The sequence below is a fragment of the Scomber scombrus genome, chromosome 4 (genome assembly GCF_963691925.1).
Source record: "Scomber scombrus chromosome 4, fScoSco1.1, whole genome shotgun sequence".
Lineage (NCBI taxonomy): Eukaryota > Metazoa > Chordata > Actinopteri > Scombriformes > Scombridae > Scomber > Scomber scombrus.
Window position 1 is genome coordinate 34329512 of NC_084973.1, and position 11515 is coordinate 34341026.

The window sequence follows — 11515 nt, forward strand, 5'->3', positions numbered from 1 at the left end:
ATGGTGTTTCATGCTGAGTTTGAGCGTGCAGGTCAGAGGGCGGGGCTTCAGGTGTGGCGTGTGGAGAACATGGAGCTGGTTCCTGTTTCTGAGAGTCTGTACGGAGGGTTCTACACCGGGGACGCTTACCTGGTCCTCCACAGCACCGAGACCCGGGGGGGGCGCCTGCAGTACGACCTGCACTACTGGCAAGGTACTAATACTGCAGTACACCTGTGTACTAATACTGCAATACACCTGTGTACTAATACTGCAGTACACCTGTACTAATACTGCAGTACTGCAGTACACCTGTGTACTAATACTGCAGTACACCTGTGTACTAATACTGCAGTACTGCAATACACCTGCACTAGTACTGCAATACACCTGTACTAATACTGCAGTACACCTGTGTACTAATACTGCAGTACTGCAATACACCTGTACTAATACTGCAATACAGCTGTACTAATACTGCAATACAGCTGTACTAATACTGCAGTACACCTGTACTAATACTGCAGTACACCTGTACTAATACTGCACTACACCTGTACTAATACTGCACTACACCTGTACTAATACTGCAATACACCTGTACTAATACTGCAGTACTGCAGTACACCTGCACTAATACTGCAGTACACCTGTACTAATACTGCACTACACCTGTACTAATACTGCACTACACCTGTACTAATACTGCAGTACACCTGTACTAATACTGCAGTACATTGTATTGGCGAATGTTTGTTTAAGATGAATCAGCTGATTCAGGTATGACTCTGATTCTGCTCTCTGATTGGCCGGTTGCTCTCAGGTTCAGAGTGCTCTCAGGATGAAAGTGGTGCGGCGGCCATCTTTGCGATCCAGATGGATGACTTCCTGCAGGGGGCGCCAGTTCAGTACCGTGAAGTCCAGGGCCACGAGTCCAGTACCTTCACCGGGTACTTCAAAACTGGACTAAAGTACATGGTAAGAATCAAGTAGTACTGCAGTAGGTAATACCAGTACTACCAGTACTACCAGTACTACCAGTACCAGTACTACCAGCATCAGTACTACCAGTACTACCAGTACTACCAGCATCAGTACCACTACTACCAGTACTACCAGTACCAGTACTACCAGCATCAGTACTACCACTACCACTACTATCAGTACCAGTACTACCAGCATCAGTACTTCCAGTACCAGTACTACCAGCATCAGTACTACCAGTACCAGTACTACCAGTACTACCAGCATCAGTACCACTACTACCACTACTATCAGTACCAGTACTACCAGCATCAGTACTACCACTACTATCAGTACCAGTACTACCAGCATCAGTACTTCCAGTACCAGTACTACCAGCATCAGTACTACCACTACCACTACTATCAGTACCAGTACTACCAGCATCAGTACTACCAGTACCAGTACTACCAGTACTACCAGCATCAGTACCACTACTACCAGTACTACCAGTACCAGTACTACCACTACCACTACTATCAGTACCAGTACTACCAGCATCAGTACTACCAGTACCAGTACTACCAGCATCAGTTCTACCACTACCACTACTATCAGTACCAGTACTACCAGCATCAGTACTTCCAGTTCCAGTACTACCAGCATCAGTACTACCAGTACTACCAGCATCAGTACTACCAGCACCAGTACTACCAGTACTACCAGCATCAGTACTACCAGCACCAGTACTACCAGTACTACCAGCACCAGTACTACCAGTACTACCAGCATCAGTACTACCAGTACCAGTACTACCAGCATCAGTACTACCAGCACCAGTACTACCAGTACTACCAGCATCAGTACTACCAGTTCCAGTACTGCAGTACTACTTCTGATACTACAGTAAACATAACTTTCTCTGCTTCAGAACTGATGACATCACTTCCTGTCTCTTTTGTCAGAAAGGGGGCGTGGCCTCAGGATTTCAGCACGTGCTGACCAATGACGTGGAGGTTAATAGGCTTCTACAGGTCAAAGGTCGACGGGTCGTCAGGGCAACGGAGGTTCCTGTCAGCTGGGAGAGTTTCAACCAAGGAGACAGTTTCATCCTGGACCTGGGAGAGGTGAGACGGGCTGGGAGAGGGGTGAGACGGGCTGAGAGGGGGATGACACAGACTGGGAGAGGTGAGACGGGCTGGGAGAGGGGGGGTGAGACGGGCAGAGAGAGGGGGGGTGAGACGGGCAGAGAGAGGGGGTGATACAGGCTGGGGGGTGAGACAGGCTGGGGGGGTGAGACAGGCTGGGGGGGTGAGACAGGCTGGGAGAGGGGTGAGACGGGCAGAGAGAGGGGGGGTGAGACGAGCAGAGAGAGGGGAGTGAGACAGGCTGGGGGGGTGAGACAGGCAGAGAGAGAGGGGTGAGACAGGCTGGGGGGATGAGACAGGCTGGGGGGGTGAGACAGGCTGGGGGCGTGAGACAGGCAGAGAGAGGGATGAGACAGGCTGGGGGGTGAGACAGGCAGAGAGAAAGCGGTGAGACAGGCTGGGGGTGAGACAGGCTGGGGGCGTGAGACAAGCAGAGAGAGAGGGATGAGACAGGCTGGGGGGGTGAGACAGGCTGGGGGGGTGAGACAGGCAGAGAGAGAGGGATGAGACAGGCTGGGGGGGTGAGACAGGCAGAGAGAGAGGGATGAGACAGGCTGGGGGGGTGAGACAGGCAGAGAGAGAGGGATGAGACAGGCTGGGGGCGTGAGACAGGCAGAGAGAGGGATGAGACAGGCTGGGGGCGTGAGACAGGCAGAGAGAGAGGGGTGAGACAGGCTGGGGTGGTGAGACGGGGTGTGAGAGGTGAGACAGATGTGAACCTGTCTCTCTCTCTCTCAACAGGAAATCATCCAGTGGTCCGGTTCCCATAGTAACCGCTTTGAGAAGCTGAAGGCGACCTTGGTGAGTGGTGACATCATCTCATTACATCATCATCATTGGCCAGTGACATCATCTCATTACATCATCATTGGCCATGACATCACAGCCATAGTCACATGTCTGTGATTGATTGACAGGTGTCTAAGGGTATCCGTGACAACGAGCGGTGTGGGCGGGCCCAACTGCAGTTCTGTGAGGAGGGGGCGGAGCCTGAGCGGATGCTGGAGGTGATGTCACATGATCCGACACCAATGAACCGTACACGTTTATTATAGTCACATGATCCAGTGTTTCATATCAGAGTTCATTAGTCCACCGTCAGGAGAACGTAGAACATCAGAGTTCATTAGTCCACCGTCAGGAGAACGTAGAACATCAGAGTTCATTAGTCCACCGTCAGGAGAACGTAGAACATCAGAGTTCATGAGTCCACCGTCAGGAGAACGTAGAACATCAGAGTTCATGAGTCCACCGTCAGGAGAACGTAGAACATCAGAGTTCATTAGTCCACCGTCAAGAGAACGTAGAACATCAGAGTTCATTAGTCCACCGTCAGGAGAACGTAGAACATCAGAGTTCATGAGTCCGTCAGGAGAACGTAGAACATCAAAGTTCATTAGTCCACCGTCAGGAGAACGTAGAACATCAGAGTTCATTAGTCCACCGTCAGGAGAACGTAGAACATCAGAGTTCATTAGTCCACCGTCAGGAGAACGTAGAACATCAGAGTTCATTAGTCCACCGTCAGGAGAACGTAGAACATCAGAGTTCATTAGTCCACCGTCAGGAGAACGTAGAACATCAGAGTTCATTAGTCCACCGTCAGGAGAACGTAGAACATCAGAGTTCATTAGTCCACCGTCAGGAGAACGTAGAACATCAGAGTTCATGAGTCCACCGTCAGGAGAACGTAGAACATCAGAGTTCATGAGTCCACCGTCAGGAGAACGTAGAACATCAGAGTTCATTAGTCCACCGTCAAGAGAACGTAGAACATCAGAGTTCATTAGTCCACCGTCAGGAGAACGTAGAACATCAGAGTTCATGAGTCCGTCAGGAGAACGTAGAACATCAAAGTTCATTAGTCCACCGTCAGGAGAACGTAGAACATCAGAGTTCATTAGTCCACCGTCAGGAGAACGTAGAACATCAGAGTTCATTAGTCCACCGTCAGGAGAACGTAGAACATCAGAGTTCATTAGTCCACCGTCAGGAGAACGTAGAACATCAGAGTTCATTAGTCCACCGTCAGGAGAACGTAGAACATCAGAGTTCATTAGTCCACCGTCAGGAGAACGTAGAACATCAGAGTTCATTAGTCCACCGTCAAGAGAACGTAGAACATCAGAGTTCATTAGTCCACCGTCAGGAGAACGTAGAACATCAGAGTTCATTAGTCCACCGTCAGGAGAACGTAGAACATCAGAGTTCATGAGTCCACCGTCAGGAGAACGTAGAACATCAGAGTTCATTAGTCCACCGTCAGGAGAACGTAGAACATCAGAGTTCATTAGTCCACCGTCAGGAGAACGTAGAACATCAGAGTTCATTATTCCACCGTCAGGAGAACGTAGAACATCAGAGTTCATTAGTCCACCGTCAGGAGAACGTAGAACATCAGAGTTCATTAGTCCACCGTCAGGAGAACGTAGAACATCAGAGTTCATTAGTCCACCGTCAGGAGAACGTAGAACATCAGAGTTCATTAGTCCACAGTCAGGAGAACGTAGAACATCAGAGTTCATTAGTCCACCGTCAGGAGAACGTAGAACATCAGAGTTCATTAGTCCACCGTCAGGAGAACGTAGAACATCAGAGTTCATGAGTCCACCGTCAGGAGAACGTAGAACATCAGAGTTCATGAGTCCACCGTCAGGAGAACGTAGAACATCAGAGTTCATTAGTCCACCGTCAAGAGAACGTAGAACATCAGAGTTCATTAGTCCACCGTCAGGAGAACGTAGAACATCAGAGTTCATGAGTCCGTCAGGAGAACGTAGAACATCAAAGTTCATTAGTCCACCGTCAGGAGAACGTAGAACATCAGAGTTCATTAGTCCACCGTCAGGAGAACGTAGAACATCAGAGTTCATTAGTCCACCGTCAGGAGAACGTAGAACATCAGAGTTCATTAGTCCACCGTCAGGAGAACGTAGAACATCAGAGTTCATTAGTCCACCGTCAGGAGAACGTAGAACATCAGAGTTCATTAGTCCACAGTCAGGAGAACGTAGAACATCAGAGTTCATGAGTCCGTCAGGAGAACGTAGAACATCAAAGTTCATTAGTCCACCGTCAGGAGAACGTAGAACATCAGAGTTCATTAGTCCACCGTCAGGAGAACGTAGAACATCAGAGTTCATTAGTCCACCGTCAGGAGAACGTAGAACATCAGAGTTCATTAGTCCACCGTCAGGAGAACGTAGAACATCAGAGTTCATTAGTCCACCGTCAGGAGAACGTAGAACATCAGAGTTAATTAGTCCACCGTCAAGAGAACGTAGAACATCAGAGTTCATTAGTCCACCGTCAGGAGAACGTAGAACATCAGAGTTCATTAGTCCACCGTCAGGAGAACGTAGAACATCAAAGTTCATTAGTCCACCGTCAGGAGAACGTAGAACATCAGAGTTCATTAGTCCACCGTCAGGAGAACGTAGAACATCAGAGTTCATTAGTCCACCGTCAGGAGAACGTAGAACATCAGAGTTCATTAGTCCACCGTCAGGAGAACGTAGAACATCAGAGTTCATTAGTCCACCGTCAGGAGAACGTAGAACATCAGAGTTCATTAGTCCACCGTCAGGAGAACGTAGAACATCAGAGTTAATTAGTCCACCGTCAGGAGAACGTAGAACATCAGAGTTCATTAGTCCACCGTCAGGAGAACGTAGAACATCAGAGTTCATTAGTCCACCGTCAGGAGAACGTAGAACATCAAAGTTCATTAGTCCACCGTCAGGAGAACGTAGAACATCAGAGTTCATTAGTCCACCGTCAGGAGAACGTAGAACATCAGAGTTCATTAGTCCACCGTCAGGAGAACGTAGAACATCTCTGCTGTCTACAGTTTGAAGACCTGGTGGAGAAACTGGAGAACAGTTCTGTGGACTGATGAGAACCAGAATCAAACATTTGGGTTTGAATGAGAGGCGTTTAGTTTAAGATGAGAACCTCCTCTCCTCTGTGGAACACGGTTCTGGTAGGAACACGGTTCTCCAACATCCCCGAGCTAAAACGTATTATATTTATTATATTTGTGCAGAAAGTTCTAAAGAGTTCATAAACCTTCAGCAGCTGTGACCTCTGACCTCAGGTTCTCGGGGAGAAGCCGGAGCTGCCTGACGCTCACCATGACGACGCCAAGATGGACGCCTCCAACAGGAAACTGGCCAAACTTTACAAGGTCACATGATCACTTTGGCTTTTATTGTGAAGCAGCAGCAGCAGGAAGTGCTCACCTGTCTCTCTACCTGTCTGTCTCTCAGGTGTCCAACGCCGGCGGTGACATGGAGGTTACCATGGTAGCAGAGCACAACCCGTTCTCCCAGAATGCTTTGCATTCCAGCGAGTGTTTCATCCTCGACAACGGAGGCAGCGGACACATCTTCATCTGGAAAGGTCCGAACTTTATTCTGAAGAGATAAAACACATCTGGGTCAATGACGTATAAGGATTTTCAACAACTCAATTTTAAATAATAAAAACAAGCATATCTAATGCAGTAGTTCAAACATTCAGAATGTTGTGTACCTGAACATCCATATTATAATTTGAAAGTGATTTTAGTGGGTTTAAAAGATTAATTGGCACTGGCCTGAAAAAAAAGTCATGTGGTGCGACCATGATTCATCTCGAAATATCTTATATAAATAAAAGATCATTTACAAAAAAAAAAAAAAAAATGCAAATACTTTGTTTCCAAACACTTTATATTACTGAAAACTTGTAAAAAAAAGATGTGAAGCGTGTTAAGTATATTAATTTATTTCAAGATGAATCATGGTCGCACCACATGACTCTTTTTAAGGCCAGTGTTAATTAATCTAGAAAAACCCCTAAAATCACTTAATTTCAAATGTATAATATGGATGTTCAGGTACACAACATTCTGAATGTTTGAACTACTGCATTAGATATGCTGGTTTTTATTATTCTAACATTGAGTTGTTCTAAATCCTTATACGTCATTGACCCACATACATGGAGTTAGTAATAAATACTAATAAGTGTGAATATAAACCGTATTAATAGTGATTATCTACATTCTGACATCTGAACAGTTAAACATGTTTCATATTATAACAGAGAACAAAGCTCCAGAGTCTCTGTATAATAAACAGAGTCAAACATCTGCATTACAATAAATACATATAATAAATAAAGTCATAATAACATGATATCTGACTGTTAATGTTTATAGGAAGCATTCTGATTGGCTGTCAGGCTGCTGTATGGTTTATAGGAAGCATTCTGATTGGCTGTCCATCCACTAACTTTATGTCTGTAACCTGTGTGTGTGTGTGTGTGTGTGTGTGTGTGTGTGTGTGTGTGTGTGTGTGTGTGTGTGTGTGTGTGTGTGTGTGTGTGTGTGTGTGTAGGGAAGGATGCGAACACTGAGGAGCGTCATGCTGTTCTGAAGACCTCAGAGCAATTCATCCACAAGATGAACTACCCAACACACACACAGGTACACACACACACACACACACACACACACACACACACACACACAGGTAAACACACACAGGTACACACACAGGTACACACACACACAGGTAAACACACACACACACACACACACACAGGTACACACACACACACAGGTAAACACACACAGGTACACACACAGGTACACACACACACAGGTAAACACACACACACACACACAGGTACACACACACACACACACACAGGTAAACACACACACACACACACACACACACACACACACACACACACAGCTGATCCCTGCCCTGACTCTGTCCCCCTCCAGGTCCAGGTCCTCCCAGAGTTCGGAGAGACTCCGCTCTTCAAGCAGTTCTTTAAGGACTGGACGACCCCTGATGACACCGTCGGCATGGGAACAGCCTACATATCCAATCAGATTGCAAAGATAGAGAAGGTAACCAATCAGATTCAGGATCAGCAGCTCTGCTCTCATCACTGATCACCTGACAACTGATCTGCCTTCTGATTGGACAGGTGCCGTTTGACGTCTCATCTCTCCACCAATCAGAGGCCATGGCGGCTCAGCACGGCATGGTGGACGGAGGAGACGGAGACAAACAGGTGGGACAGTGTCTTTATTAGCTGATATGCACACTGATGATGTTGCTAGGCAACCACAGCCTACAGGTCTCTCTACCTGTCGTTCTGTCTACCTGTCTCTCTCTCTCTCTGTCTGTCTCTCTACCTGTCTCTCTCTCTACCTGTCTGTCTGTCTCTCTACCTGCCTGTCTCTCTACCTGTCTGTCTGTCTGTGAGCAGGTGTGGCGTATAGAGGGATCACAGAAGGTGTCGGTGGATTCGGGGGTTTGGGGTCAGTTCTTTGGAGGAGACAGTTACATCATCCAGTACGAGTACCAACACAGCGACAGACGAGGTTACATCATCTACATGTGGTGAGAGGTCTTCATCTCTAAACTGTCTCCCTTCTGTTGTCATGACAATACAAATGAAAAAAAAAAAAAAAAGTAAATTGTAACTTTCAAAAACTTTACTTCCTGTCTTCAGGCAGGGGGCGGAGTCCAGCCAGGATGAGGTCGGAGCGTCGGCCATCTTGGCGGTTCAGCTGGACGATGAGCTCGGAGGCGGGGCCGTGCAGGTGCGTGTGGTTCAGGGAAAAGAGCCCGCCCACCTCATGAGCCTGTTCAGGGGCCAGCCAATGGTGGTGTACAAGGGCGGGACCTCAAGAGAGGGTGGCCAATCAGAGGTGGCGGATACCCGTCTGTTCCAGGTTCGAGCCAATGCAGCAGGAGACACCAGAGCTGTGGAGGTGAGACAGGCCTGAACACCCCGCACTCATTTAAGTCCCTGAATGCACCGCACTCAATTAAGTCCCTGAACGCCCCGCACTCATTTAAGTCCCTGAATGCACCGCACTTATTTAAGTCCCTGAATGCACAGCACTCATTTAAGTCTCTGAACGCACCGCACTCATTTAAGTCCCTGAATGCACCGCACTCATTTAAGTCCCTGAACGGCTGGACCCTCTGTCCTCAGGTAAAGTCTGTGTCCTCAGATAAAATCTGTGTCCTCAGGTGTACCCATCCTCCAGCAGTCTGAACTCCAGTGATGTGTTTGTCCTGGTGTCGCCCTCCGGCTGCTGGTTGTGGAAGGGGGGCCGCAGCAGCTCGGCTGAAGTCCAGGGAGCCAAACGCCTGGCTGAAGTCCTGCAGGTGACCCCCAGCCTGTTGGAAGAGGGGGAGGAGGAAGGTGAGGTGGGGTACGGTGGTTTGGGGGGGTTCACTGTGTTGTCTGTCCTGCTAAACTTCATGAACCCACCTGTCTGTGGTTCCAGGTGCATTCTGGGATGCTCTGGGAGGCCAGGAGGACTACTGTCGGACCCCTCGGCTGAAGGACCAGATGGAGGCTCATCCTCCTCGTCTGTTCGCCTGCTCCAACAAGACCGGGAACTTCCTGGTCTGTCAGCTCACATGATCTGGTCACATGACTGTTAACACTCTGCTGTTTACTTTGATGATCAATGATGTCGTTAACGAGCGATCAATTAACAAACTGACCAATAATCTGTTGTTCGTTAAAGACTTCAAACATCAGCTTCTTCATCATTATTTTGGCAGATGGAGGAAGTTCCAGGTGAGCTGACGCAGGATGACCTCGCTCCTGATGATGTCATGATCTTGGATACATGGGACCAGGTGAGTTTCCTGCCGTCACCACGGTTACAAGACTTGAGCCTCATGTCGCTCACCTCCTGTGTCGTCCTGCAGGTGTTTGTCTGGATCGGAAACGAGGCGCGTGAGGAAGAGAAGACCGAGGCCGCAGCTTCAGGTGAGAGAGACAGGAGGTTAGACATGATGTGGACCAGGTGAGGACAGGTGAACATGTAAGCAGGTGCTAACTGTCAGACTGTCATGTAGCTGTAAGGTACCTGGAGAGCGACCCGGCCGGCAGAGACCCCTGCACCCCCACGGTGACGTTGAAGCAGGGATTTGAACCACCGACCTTCACCGGCTGGTTTCTGGGCTGGAACCGGGACTTCTGGACCGTGGACCCGCTGCAGCGCACCATCGAGAGCCTGCAGGTGTAAAACATGTGATCCACTGTTTTCATGTGATGAAGCAGCATCATGAATAAATCTACCTGTCTACCTGAACAGCTGTCTGTCTGTCTGTGTGTGTGTCTGTGAGTGTGTGTGTGTGTAGTGATCATGCTCAGTGGTCACATGTTCAGATGGAACCATATAAGTATTATGAGTGGTAGTTAAAGCATTGAGCTCTATGGAGGTTTGGCTCCTCCGTGTGGACGCAGACTGAACTGCAGCTTCCATCATTCTAACACATTGTTAAAGCAGGGCTCTCAAGTCTCACGCATTTGGCGTGTGACACACGCATTCCCACCAGTTCACACGCTCACACGCCACACATTGCATTTCTCACGCATTTAAATTACCACGGTGACGTCCACCAAGTTGCACCCGCACCGCTTTAACAACAGGTAGGAACCAAGCTCCCCCTCCCCCGAGAGATCAGAAGCTGCGTGCGCGTGCCACGCGCAAGCCAATCAAATAAATCTATATCTACAGAACAGCCAATCAGAAAGTAGCACTGCTGTATTTTGATATTCCGCGGTAAAAAAAAAAAAAAAAAGAGAGACCGACTAAACACATCCAGACATTCGCCGAAATGAAGCAGGTGGTTTCATAAGGACAGAAAGACCCAATGATTACAGTAAGTCACGTCATCATTTATTTGTTGCTGTGGAATAGTCTCTTTTATACTGTCTATGAATATTTTGTCCAGGCAGAGCAGTGGGAGCGAGTGTGTGTGTGTGTGTGTGTGTGTGTGTGTGTGTGTGTGTGTCAGGGATGGAAGTTAGCCTAGTAGTTAGCAGCTAGCAGCAGATTAGGTTAATTTATTCCAGTCAGATCTGGGTTCTACAAATCTATTTAGATCCAGTAAAAAGTATTTTTCAGGTGCAAGAAGAAAGGTAGGCAGGAGGAGCTATTTTTTTTGTCGGAGTTTACATGAACTAAAGTCAAGGCAAGATTAAGATCCCCCCTAGCCTTATTGGTATGGCATAATAATGTAAATGAGCTAACGTTATGGTAACAAGTACTGATGGGGGAATACTATGTTCATGTCTTGCACAAAAAAAAGTTTCTAGGTTGTTATGCACACATCAATCCTTGAGTATAAAAGTGGCTGGTAGTGGAAGGTAGATTTTTAAATTTACAAAAAAGTTAATTTCCATCTCTGGTGTGTGTGTGTGTGTGTGTGTTTGTGTGTGTGTGTGTGTGTGTGTGTGTGTGTGTGAGACAAATATTTCATTGTATTTTATCCAGACAATGCATAGTAGTAATTTTTGCATTTGAAACAGTCTGGCACTTGATGGCACTCTGTCATCAGTCATGACAGTAAAAATGGCTGGTGTGGAACCACAATGTTTCAAGTGGGAGC

At 47.6% G+C, this 11515-nt stretch overlaps 1 protein-coding gene across 1 annotated transcript; it reads left to right on the plus strand.

Moving 5' to 3' along the window:
• Positions 1 to 10241, plus strand: LOC133978812 (gelsolin-like). The gene is made up of 17 exons (XM_062417146.1): positions 1 to 193; positions 803 to 957; positions 1908 to 2069; positions 2832 to 2891; positions 3008 to 3097; positions 6187 to 6276; positions 6359 to 6491; positions 7472 to 7560; positions 7867 to 7995; positions 8076 to 8162; positions 8361 to 8494; positions 8607 to 8868; positions 9134 to 9308; positions 9394 to 9515; positions 9677 to 9754; positions 9827 to 9887; positions 9977 to 10241. The coding sequence occupies exons 1-17, from the start codon at positions 1 to 3 to the stop codon at positions 10144 to 10146; spliced, it is 2190 nt and encodes a 729-aa protein (XP_062273130.1). The 3' UTR covers positions 10147 to 10241.
• The last annotated feature ends 1274 nt before the right edge of the window (positions 10242 to 11515 follow it).

Bases quoted from the DNA above. Each gene is read 5' to 3' on its own strand.
- LOC133978812 (XM_062417146.1), top strand. From the start codon at position 1: ATGGTGTTTCATGCTGAGTTTGAGCGTGCAGGTCAGAGGGCGGGGCTT. The intron at 958-1,907 runs GTAAGAATCAAG...CTCTTTTGTCAG, and splicing joins AAACTGGACTAAAGTACATG to AAAGGGGGCGTGGCCTCAGG. The intron at 9,516-9,676 runs GTCTGTCAGCTC...TTATTTTGGCAG, and splicing joins ACAAGACCGGGAACTTCCTG to ATGGAGGAAGTTCCAGGTGA.